This window comes from Acanthaster planci, linkage group LG19 (assembly GCF_054643075.1).
Source record: "Acanthaster planci isolate LZ-2023a linkage group LG19, COTS_SCS, whole genome shotgun sequence".
In the NCBI taxonomy this organism is placed as follows: Eukaryota; Metazoa; Echinodermata; class Asteroidea; order Valvatida; family Acanthasteridae; genus Acanthaster; species Acanthaster planci.
In genome coordinates this window covers 5,290,122-5,302,105 of record NC_141795.1, presented here as the reverse complement: position 1 = coordinate 5,302,105, position 11,984 = coordinate 5,290,122, and the positions used below count along the sequence as shown (strand labels likewise).

At 39.5% G+C, this 11,984-nt stretch overlaps 2 protein-coding genes across 4 annotated transcripts in view; one reads left to right on the top strand and one right to left on the bottom strand.

Annotated features, from left to right (window-relative positions):
• Positions 1–1,498: 1,498 nt before the first annotated feature.
• Positions 1,499–3,824, top strand: LOC110979388 (uncharacterized). Its single transcript, XM_087130090.1, has 2 exons — positions 1,499–2,100; positions 2,813–3,824. The coding sequence occupies exon 2, from the start codon at positions 2,841–2,843 to the stop codon at positions 3,306–3,308; it is 468 nt and encodes a 155-aa protein (XP_086986216.1). The 5' UTR covers positions 1,499–2,100; positions 2,813–2,840; the 3' UTR covers positions 3,309–3,824.
• A 488-nt stretch (positions 3,825–4,312) lies between these two features.
• Positions 4,313–11,984, bottom strand: part of LOC110979153 (protein FAM149B1-like) — a 35,412-nt gene continuing 27,740 nt past the window's right edge. For all 3 annotated transcript variants that reach the window (XM_022234838.2, XM_022234758.2, XM_087130088.1), the window contains exons 2-13: positions 11,316–11,556; positions 10,972–11,117; positions 10,293–10,436; positions 9,974–10,138; positions 9,697–9,878; positions 9,257–9,420; positions 8,938–9,071; positions 8,406–8,612; positions 7,991–8,162; positions 7,320–7,439; positions 6,897–6,990; positions 4,313–6,541 (exon numbers count right to left, since the gene is read on the bottom strand). In XM_022234838.2, coding sequence (XP_022090530.1) covers positions 6,417–6,541; positions 6,897–6,990; positions 7,320–7,439; positions 7,991–8,162; positions 8,406–8,612; positions 8,938–9,071; positions 9,257–9,420; positions 9,697–9,878; positions 9,974–10,138; positions 10,293–10,436; positions 10,972–11,117; positions 11,316–11,556 — 1,894 coding nt within the window. In that variant the 3' untranslated portion in view covers positions 4,313–6,416. The remainder of the gene's footprint in view (positions 6,542–6,896; positions 6,991–7,319; positions 7,440–7,990; positions 8,163–8,405; positions 8,613–8,937; positions 9,072–9,256; positions 9,421–9,696; positions 9,879–9,973; positions 10,139–10,292; positions 10,437–10,971; positions 11,118–11,315; positions 11,557–11,984) is intronic.

Here is an 11,984-nt window from a genome sequence, read left to right as displayed (position 1 = left end):
TACTTGTACATGGTTGAGTGATATTGTGACGGCGTTATTGTGACGTAACAATAAAAGTTAAACACTGACCTGCCGTTTTCAAAACGGAACGCAAATCTTAGTTGTCAGATCACTTGGAAGTTTTGTTGTAAAACCTTGTAATTTAAAGCAGCATTCCCACAAGCAACGTAGCCTTAAATCTCAGGAGTCACACTTCCGGGGCCGTCCAGTAACTTGTCGACCATGATTGTTGAGATTTGTTATAATTGTACGCAGGTCTATGATGCAGCAACGCGCATTATGGGTGTACCCTACAGTAAACAACAAAATGCTGGGAAAACGTGAGACTGGTGCTTGGTAATAATTTTTTTTTAATTTAGTGGTGTCCGATAGGCATGAAGTCGTACATGGTCACTGTAAGAAGCAAATAAATCGTATTCTGAGGTATAGTCAGCAGGGATTAGAAGGTTATTAAGGAGCCGTCCATAAAGTGCGCACGCAGGGGGGGGGCTTGGTGCCGGTGCGTGTACTCCATGCGTACAGCTGGGAGTTGGGTTCAAGCACACGTCTTCAATGAATCTTCATCACATCAATACACTTTTTATACAAATAAATATCAGAATCAGTTTTCTGCATCGAAAAAACATTGAAACACTGTACCCTCCATAGTCCACCCCATCATTTATCCACCCGTGCCAACGCCCATTAGGGGCCTATTAGTAAATAGCAACATTACTCATGAAACGTACAGGCGCCCTCACGCCGTGCGGTCGTACAACCCTGTAATATTCTCAGAGTTGATTAACAATCGACGACTTATTTTTGGGCTATTACTCTGATGTGTATATGCTTACGGGGGAGGGGGTTGGAGCCACTGCGTACGCTATGCATTTCGTGCGTACGTACTTTATGGACGGCTTCTAAACGGGCTGACTGAAACAGTGGCAGGTGTGCCAGTCTGATACCAGAGAAGTATCGCTCTAAATAAGAATTATTGATCTAAATTACAAGTATGAGGTTTCAAAATGTGTCACTGCACTGGCGATCATTGTTTTCATTGACTGGGGTGTCATTTTCATGAATTAAAAATGAAATGTCGTCAAGAGGCACTGTCTCACCGATCTCCGTGGACTAGAATCAAGAGTTTCAAGTTGGACACGCCTCCCTGTTGTTTTGTTGTTTACGGGAATGACTTTATCTTTTGGGAAAGAATTCCGTGCTTTTTGCATTGACAGACTGTCCTAAGTTTACATAGAAAAGGTAAACTAACCAGAATACAGGGCTTATATTGTGATTGTCTTAATTGTAAATGGCTGCGTAAAACCGATAAGCTGTTAATTAACGTAGTTTTGATTTTAATTAACAATATCTTGCACATTTTGTTTATTAAAATTTAGATATTTAAGGTTAAATGCTGTGATCATCATGCATAGGACTCAGTCACGTGACTATCACACAAAGGAGCGTGCTGGGAGTCACAAACTTTTTTTGTGCATGCGCTGAGTGTCTCTTACAACTTGCCGTATGTGAGAATTGACATAGCACGACGCATCTAGTTAGAAGTCAAACGATAAGCTTTTCTAAGATCTGGCTCTCCAAGTCCCTACGTGTGATAGTCGACATTAAAACCCTACAAGACACTGAGATGTGAAACTGTATTTACTCCAAAAGATCTTAGGGATAAGACGAATCATTTCTGATTGAAACAAAAAATTCACTTTGTCCCCCCTTTTATTGATGTATTCATTTCCACGCCACTCCAAACTGAACCGTACGTGTAATCATAATATGAAACTATCCAGAATCAATACGTGTAAAGCAAGAAAATTAAATTAAAGACTGCTGATTATTTTGGGGACCACATGTCACTTGTAGATAGTTTGACGGGCAGAGTTTGACAGGACCTCGAAACGGATATTCATCAGTTGCGGTCAGTGGTTGGTCAGCGTCACGTTAAGTTTCTGATTTCAGGGACAGATGGTCCATCCTCAGGTGGACGCTCTATAAAATGGGCTCCGTTGTCTCTCACTGGGAGAAGCTGGTGGCAGCCTTAACGGGATTTGTTCGCGCATAAAAATTTATTTCAGCACGAGTACTCATTGCTCTCCTAAGACACGTCAGGTAAGGATTTGTATCTGGTGGTGGTAATGATTTTATTGATTTCATAAAAAATGGCAGTATTACCAAATAATGGTATGAACAGTAGAGTGAATTTATAGAAAGAATTCTACCAAATGTTTCAAGAAATAATGGTTAACATTTTCCTTCTGTGAATGTCAGTACATGGCTGTATAGCATTGATGCTTGCTTAGTTGCTTCTAAGTGAGTTTCCCATGTTGGGTCAGGCATGCATGTGACCGGCATGTCTTTTAATTTCCCACTGCAAAATAGAATTTTTGTCCAGGTACGTCAAAATAACTTCAACTGGGCGATAAAGACATTTTTTAAGTGAATGATCGATTTGTGATTATTCTGCAACAGTATTCAATAGTTTAAACATTTAACTATCTGGTTTTTCATTCATAATCTTGGACGTCGGGGAGGAGAGAAAAAAGGACAAACAATGGAAAAAAATGAAAACAAATGAAGCCGTAAATAGAGGCAACAAAGGATGCAAATCACAAATCTGTTAAAAACTAACGGAAAACAGAAAATCCCCCTTCCAAAAAATGGTTCCCCCCCCCGGCCCCGGGCAAAATCCCGGCGACGCCCATTTTTGTAATCTATGCAATGGTTACATGCAATGTATCTGTCGTCAAAATGATTGAGCTCTTAAATTCTATGTCCCGTTGCGTAATGCACTCCCTGCTACTGAGTTTAATTTTCCTTTCAGAAAAAAAGGGCCGATTAAGACATCAGACATGCAGATGGTAGATGTAATGGCGATTTTCCTGCTGTTCTTTGCGGCAGCCCCGGGCCAGGCCTGTAGTCCTCCTAGATTTTGGAGACCCGAGAGCTTTAAAGACAGGTTGGGGCAAGCGTCGATTGTATTCCGCGGGAAGGTGACCAGTCTACCCGACCAGGGAGCCTCGCCGATCATGTACTCACCTCTGTACGACGCTACCTTCGAAGTTGACTGCTACTACAAAGGGATCATCGATTGGGGACCCAAGTCCGAAACTGTGGGGGGGTTCGGATGGGATGGTGGATTGTGTACGGGCAGCGATGTTGAAGTCGGCAAAAGCTACTTCATCTTCGCTGATCTCTATCCTTGGTCAGATGGTCTGACCGTAAGTCATATCAACATGCAGAGTGGAGCCACGGAGGAAACGGCCGGGCTCATCGCAGAGGTGGAGCAAGATTACGGCTGTTCCCAACCTCAACGATGAAGCCCTCATCAGTTTGCTTCACAACTTGCACGAAAACGGTGTTTTTGTGTCGAGAGTACTTTTGCTCTTTATTCGATTTTAAATTATGCATGACTTGAGACTTTGTTTAATACATATTAACTTAAATTTTTAGCTTTTTCTTGTTTTTGTGGTTGAAGTATGCAGCCATAATTATCCCGAACGGTTTCAATATATAACACAAGCTGAAGGACCCTTTGTCTCAATTTATCCAAGACTTTAATGAGAAAATACAATTTTGTCTTAAGTATAATCAAACTCCAGTTTCAACATGAATTCCATAATTTATTCTGTCACTGTTACATACATTTTAATCTAACGTATAAATTCATTGTTGGTAACACATTCCTTGGCGAATTATTTACGATTGGTCCTACACAATTAAAAAATTTAGTAGAGGCCCCCGTAATTAATTTATTTTCCCCTTATTTCTGTTTTTCCTTACTATTGGTGTTGGTGAAGCATTCAATAAAACTCAAACGAGAGTAAGTGCATCTACCAATGTCCTTACATTTTGAGTCCTTCCGGACAGCAGCAATTGAAAAATGAGGCGAATAATGCAATACGTATCCGGTAACACTTGAAACAGACGGATGATAAAAGTCAGAATCAGAAGTAGAAGCCATTACTGCGGTGGTGCAACACTCGTGGACAGATGGTACGTGCGCGTTACATGCCTCTTCCACCAACAGGTTGTCGTGATTTGCCTAATACACGCGCGCGTCAAGTTGAAGAATTTTTAGGCAGGAATTGTATATTATTCCATGTCTAAAAAATGACAAGAATGGAATCTCCTGCCCCAACAATTTATCTTGATATTCTGAAGCATACTATATTAAAGACAATTTCTATTTACCGCTTGGAAGTTCGGAGGTTTCAGAATTACCTTTAGATAAAAAACTGTCCGCGACTGACGGCTTGAAGTTATAATCATGAAGTTGCAGATGTGAAACCAACCAAAAGCCTCTCAAATACAAGTAAAAATGTAAATTTTCAAAATTCCCCTAATAACTGAGGGAACTGTTTTATTATTCTGAGATAAATTATCTCATGGACAATTACTTCCCAAACAATACTTAAAATGCAGATTACCAAATGTACATCCATTCTTCAACATTCTCTCACTTTACAAAAGGTATCTTGATGGATACAAATTCCTAAACCAGGAAAAAGCTAGAAAACACTGAACTGAACAAAAGAAGCACTCACACACTATAAACTAATTCATTAAACGGCAACACAGATTTGGATTAACCAACTGAATTTATTGACCTTGTGGCTGCCTTGGCCTTCTAATGGCGCAGTTGCTCACAGTCCAAGCCCTACACAAGCAGACAACTGGACATGAGATATACTGCCCTCAGGTGGTTGTGACAAACTTTGTTAACTGTTGACCTGCATGCCTTGAGAAATAAGTGATGAAATGTTAATTGCTCTGAAACTAATTAAAAAGCCTTGCGGTTCAAATTTCACTGTGATATAATTCTGTCACTCCACAAGTCCACTTACATGGTTCAGAATTTCTAAGGAGACACTGCAGACAGCGAGTCTGCCTGATTCAGAGAGATGATTTCTCTGCATGAATTTCTGGTAACCAGAAAGCATAACTTTAATCACAGTACCCGTTTGTATTTAGTTTTAGCAAAGACACACACAAAATGATTTCACTCTTATTTCAGATTACAAAAATAACTAGAAATCTATGAAGTCTGTCAAATTTTTTTACAACACACGAATGTAGAAGTATGTAGAGTAAAAAGAAGCCCTCAAAGGTGACAGTAACTATTAAATGACATACATATGATACTAATGAGGGTTTTCAAGATAATATCAACCTACTTCTAGATAGTGGCTGTTCTGAGCATTGGCTGAGATAATGTGTCATTACGGAATTGGATACATGCATGTTGACGGTAGTAAGGTACTCTTTTCCATTTGCTTCTGAACAAGACATTATTAACAAATCTCAGTGACTGATAAGTCCAAAGCCAAAATGCTACGAGAAAGTAGACATCATTCTTCAATCAAAACTTTAAAATGTACTTTTTAAATAAAATTTAATTTTTTCCTTTTACACTCTTGCCCGACGGCATTACCATCAAGTATTTGCAAGTGTGAGAATTCAAGCAGCCAGTGAGATCAGGCTGACTTGCTTCTTACTGCCAAGAAATCCACAATTGGACTTCTTGAGATACTTCCCAGGTTATTAAAAAGGAAACAAATACAAATAAACGAAAAATAAACCTCAAGTAACAACCACACCAAAGAAACAAATAAAACAAGTAAGTTTTCTGACTGGAATGTGAAATGATGGACAGGAATAAGAAGCACTGGTTTTAACATAAAATTTCACTACAAATGCAGGAAGTTATAATAAAAACTTGTCTTTCTGTCTACACTTTGTTCCTACATTTTGTATATCAACATTTACAAAACAAGAGAATATATCCACGTTCTCCCAGGTTAAATGTCCAATAATCGAGGACCAACAATACAGGGAAATATTCCAGTGGTTCTATGGGATAAATGTACATTTATATACATTATTTCAATTTACAACATTGTATGAACAGTAAATAGTTTGATCCCAAGATACAACGGGACAATTCTGAACATTGCTATACAGACTACACAGAATACATGGGGTCCAAATCCAGCCAATATGAAGATGTAGCAGGTTTGTAAAGCAAATTAGTGGGTGGTTCACATCCCCCTTATGGCATTGTCAGCATGTTGCAAGATGGTTCATCTGCAAAGCAACTAGCAAGGTGTTTGTGCGTCTAATCAAAATAATACAGTGCTGGCTTGTCAGCAAGTTATCCATTCTATGGTTCAAATCCTCCAATGGCTGTTTCAAGTCAACCGGTCCGAGCACTTAACACAAACTGTCATAATCCGTGGTTTGAATCCAACCACAGCTATGGAAAAGGTCGACTTTATGAAATCTCAACCACTACCTGCCATATGCTGTCAGAGTCCACGCTTCAAGCACCACCGTATGCCTGTGCTAGCCCATACAATGTCATTCAGTCATTCCTCCACTTGAAGGGTCTGATGTTCAACTCCCACCACAGCAGTATTATGCCATTGCTATAACACTTTAAAGTAACCAGCTTGAGTGTTCCCATACTGATTAACTGGTGCATCCATATGTGTTGATGAGCCTGGAATGCCGATGCTGATACCAGTTATGCCGGTCATTATCCCTGGGTTACCTGACAAGAAAAAATTTAAAGAATATAGCGTTTGGATTAAATGCAAGATAAGACGGCATTTTTCCCGTGATGAATTGATATATTGCCACAGGCTTGGTGCTGATAAACAAGCTGAAAAATAATTTTCAAGTCTTTGTTTCCAGTCAATGATTTCTTTCATGTTGTTTTTCTGTCCCAACAATTTGCAATAGCATGCTGCCTTATCAAAGGCAGTGTTCAAGAGGCTTAGAAGTCAGTGCTGGTAAGCTGTAAGTTGTGGGTTCAGCTCATCTGCATTTCAAAATTAGCATCACTGAATTATATCAGATTATCTCAGGCAGTGATGACAGATGTTGTTTTTCAAATCGAAACTCACCAACGGCTGGAGGAGCTGCAGCTGTCGATTTGAAGAGACTGAAGGATTGCGGAGTTGAAGATCGTCGATTGAGAACACCAAATGGTGTATCAGACTGAAGAGAGAAATGGAAGATACAATTTCAAGTATACTTTGAGAGAATGCCTCAGAGAACTGCTCAGCATTATTAAATGATGTGCTTGAAAATTTGAAGATCAAGGAGACAATGTATTGTGTAATATATTTATCTGCAATGTTTGTCTGCTCGCATGTATCTGGCCTAACTTGAAGGTATAAGAGCTTACAACTGATTGTAATTGAGATGAAGACTTGATATACAAAGTTTGAATGTTTTAAAGAGTTTGCATGAATTCAGAAGGCAAACGGAATCAAACTGTTCTCAAAATAAAACCAAAGAAAGGAATAATTTTTATCAGTACTTACCCTGAATGTGTGTGTTGTATTGGGTCTTGATTCTGATATAAATGTTGCTGACCGATCTTTTAACCTCAGTCCCCTGTCGTCAGCTGCTGCACTTGATATCCGAAACTTAGCAGATGATCTCTGTGTTGACAAAGGATGACAAACAACAGATGAACAATCTAACATTTGATTTTTAACCTTTCCAAAACCAACACAATCGCGAGTTGATATTCTTGGTTGCCTTCAGTCCCATTCGCGAGTTGAATACTTCTGTCTGTTTATTTCTATCTTTTATTTATTTGGCGCCTTTCAAACTGGGGCCAATTTCATAGAGCTGCTTAAGCACAAAATTTGCTTAAGCAGGAAAAAACTTTGCTTAATAAACAAACATTACCAGCTCAAACTCCCTCTGATTGTCATGCTAACCCCCCCCAAAAAAGCTAAATACAATTCCAAAACAATACACATCACATGGATTTTTGGCTGGTTACCTGATTTATCAAGTAAGGTTTTCTCATGCTTTAGCAAATTTTGTGCTTAAGCAGGTCTATGAAATTGGCCCCACTGTTTATACATACTCTTCAGCTTGTAATATTGTCATACTCTCAGTGAGGCAGCAAGACTAAATGTGTGCTTGATTTAAATTGAAGCCAACTGATGCTGATACAATTTGAATTACATTGAGTACTTACACTGCTGGAGTTATTGGACGGTTTATTCTCATTGCCATGACCATCTTGCTTGGTCTGCATCTCTTGAACTGTCTCTATGGGAGGCAGGGCCGTGTTACGACTCCAGTGGTAGGGTGGGGAGGTGGCTACCCCAGGGTGGGGAGGGGAGCCCAGTCTATCACTAGCTGTGGTTCTATGGGTGTCAAATGGAGATTCATGGATGTTGATCTCGTATAGTTGACTCTTTCCAAAAGTGATAACATTTTGAATGATATACATGTACATAGGAATTGCAAATTTGCTTTTAAGTAGCATTTAACTTGTTTGGATATGTTTTCTTGTGAAGTAAATATACATATGAAATAAAAAGATGACGAGAGAATATAAAAAACCAACCAATAAAACCATTTTCTACCTGAATGTCTTTGTAACTTACAATCTCTTTCCAGTGATAATCCCCTCCATATTGGGTGTCTTAGCACGGTCAATCGGTCGTAATCTACCCCTACCACGGGCTGACGTTAACCGATAGTTGTAGTTGTCTGTGGTCTTGACACTAGTTGGTCGGTTTGACCGGTTGGCACTTGAACCTGGTCGGTTTACATGGATACCTATCTGCAGGGGTAACGTTTGCAGTTCCTCCCTAAAATAACAGATAGATTTGTTTGCATTCACCATTGATTGATTAACTAAATCAACAATTTGACGTACTAAACTTCCGATGTTAGTCAAAATATGTTCCTGTTAGTTGATCAAAGGTTATTTTACTACGACCTTAGAATCAGCTGGTGGATCAACGCCTTCCTGTTAGCTGAGTAATGATATCTTAATTGATCAACAACTTTCCACCACTCCTCCTCTGCGAGTCAGGTGATCTTATTACTCCCCTAAGGAATGACAATAAAGGTCCAATCCAACACCATACCTTAACCTGTCTGGATCAACTGAATTGAATCAGTTCAACCTACCCAAGCACAGAGGGAGCCCTGGTGTCTTTATCATTGGGTCTGTTGTGCAGTGCCTTGGATGATATAGTCATTACACCTGTCAAGTTCTGACGATCCACTAATGAGCTGTTAAGTGATGGCGCTGTGTTCAGTCGCTGAAAGAAAAATATCAATTAAAATATTAATAATGCCCAAATGGGTGTAGCACAGCACACTACACTCATTATATCATCGGTGGCACTAATTCTATATAAGTTCACACACTTACAAACAATAACTGTCGGTGTGTCAAAATCTGGAAAAATCTCAAGTATGATCGACATGTAAATTATCCACTCACCCCAGAGCCCATGGGGGCTAGTTTATTTGACGGACCATCCAGTAATCCCCTACCCAAGTGAGAACCAAATGGATAGGGGCTGTAACTGAGATCAAAGGATGGCTGGACAGGATGAAGAACAGATACTGAGGAAGTAACATCTTCTGGGTTGGAAAACTTCTTAACTGCAAAGGCAAAGAAATGAAAAGATACCACAGGTTAGAATATTTTAGGTACTGAAGACAGATTTGTCTCTCTTGTCTTCAAAAGCCCTTATTATGGTACTCCTGGTAACAGAAGTGCATTTGACATTTCAGGTTTAAACCTCCATGAACCGTACTCCATGAACCACAACAAAGCAGATGTCAAGGCTGAGTTTACGGGGATGTTACATGGTCAGTTAAAATCTCAGCAGCAGCATCATATGGTTAGATCCAGTTTAAAAATAAATGCTATCTTACTTTCTGACTGTAACTCCCAATGTCTGGTGAGCAGTAACCTCATCCATCCAACCACCTCAGTCCACATTACATCAAAACACTGGCTGTAGATGGAGTTCTGTACACAAGCATTTGGGGTCAGCGGTGGGAAGCCTGTTCTCCGAGGGGCATGGTAACGCTTCTGTTCATGACTGTCTTCCTCCCTGAAGAAACAGATCATCCGGACACAAATATTCAGATAAAACTCTGCTTTTTGAATTTGAGAACTATTTCTGTCTCAAAAGGTAAAGTAGCTTACCAGGGTTTCAAGCGATCATAGGCAAAGTATTCCTCGATGACGCCATCAGATTCCAAAATCTCCTCCTCCATGTCTGCAAGCTGCTGTCTCACTGTTTCATCTCGACTTGATCCCATGGTAGCCACAGGGTCAAGAGGTCGTAGGCATGTACCCACAATACATAACCTGTGGGGGAAGGGGCAGACAATAAGAATAAATGGAAACGCTTTTCACACTTTGCTAGACACAGACTTGGCAGTTTGTTTCAAATACTTCTTCTTTTAGTCATTTTAAGAATTGATTGTAAACACTGATGCTGAAATTATTTAAGGAGCCTCACCCTTGTGGGTCTTGACTAGAATCTGATGGATATTCATTTTCTCCTATATCAACAAGTTCCTCTGCCGTTGTTGGTCGCTGAGCCGTACGGGAGACGAACTGATAGCCCAGATCACATGGTGTGATCAGCTGCTGACCAAGAATTCTGGAAAAAGCAAAGCAGTAACATGAACGTATTAGATATTAACTTTTTAACATGGCAGTACAGAAACAAAAAACAAGCACCTGTGCAACACTACTGATGTACAGAGTACACATCAGAAATTCTCTGTGGACTTTTCTGTGATATTGATATGCCATTAGCTCCCTAACAATCAATATTTAGAGCAAGGAATGGCTGTGTGCTATGGACATGAATGTCCTTAAGCCAAATACCCTTTTGCAATTGCTTCCAACAAAACATGCTTCCATTACAAAAACCAACATATTTCCATGTATTTCTTTTGGATCTATCCTGAGGTATCATCACAGTCCTTTAGCTTTAGTCTCCAACAGAGTGTCATCTCAGTCTCAGTAAGTGGTAGAAAATCTTCTCAGTCCAAGAGTAGAACCAAAACAATCAAGTATTAAGGAATTGAACCACAGTGCAACCAGAGGGCTATGAAATATTTGTTGCTCCTAAATGACTGCTACAGAGATACAGGAAGGGGACTATCCATCTGTGACCAGTGACCCCTTACCTCAAGTGTGGAAATCTGGAGTTCCACTCTTTACATTCATTTTCTAGTTGTACTGAGGTAGTAGCGTTTTTCTGTCCTTCAAACAGCATGTCATCAATCTCTTGAAACATCCTTTGCACCGTCTTACTAGCTTGCTTGTCAAACTCCTGGAAGCAATATAATGCAACACTTGTTTATAAAGATCGTCTAATGGATGAAATTCAAACTTTCACATGAGAAAGAAGTGTAAAAAAAAGATTTTGAAAAACTTACAAAGAAAAATTTTGAGCACAAAACCTGATGCTGATAACATGATTATAAGATGCATATTTATCTCAATCTGGTTTGAAGCATTCCAAACTTACATCATCTGCCCAAGAGAAGAGACTACTCCTCTCCGTTGAGTTTCCAGATGTCAATCCACCACTGTTAGACATCAGTAAGAAGCTAGGCCTCTCATCATCTGATGGTGAAGACATCCCACTTCCGCAAGGTGTAACATAGCTATTAATAGCTTCATTGACACTGTTGAGGTAGTGCATAGGAATGAGGTCATCTGGCCGCTCTAGGGAGGGATAGTTGTCTGACCTCGAGGAGATGCCTCGTCTAGAGTGGAAACAAGAAAAACTACTCAAAAACCACCAAATTCCCAACAAAACTTTGGTAAATCAAAAAAGACACAAACTAAACAAAAAACAAACAAATCTAGTACCACCAGTGATCTCCATGCTCCAAGCAGGTACCATATAGTACTAGTACATGTACAAGTAATCATTTGATTTAATAACTAGAGATACTATGAACAAACCCTAAATTTTGCACCCAGCGTTTCTTTGATATCTTACTTTCCACTTTATCATCAAGACCAGCGTGGCAACTTCATGGCCAACTTCAATAAGCATGGTAATTTCCCCAGCTGTTTCTTTTCTTTCTTATTTTTCCAGTTCTTTCAAAGTCAATAAATACAACATTGTTTCAACAACCTCCTGCAGAAATACATGTAACAAACCAAAAATTAAGAAGACAAAAGATGA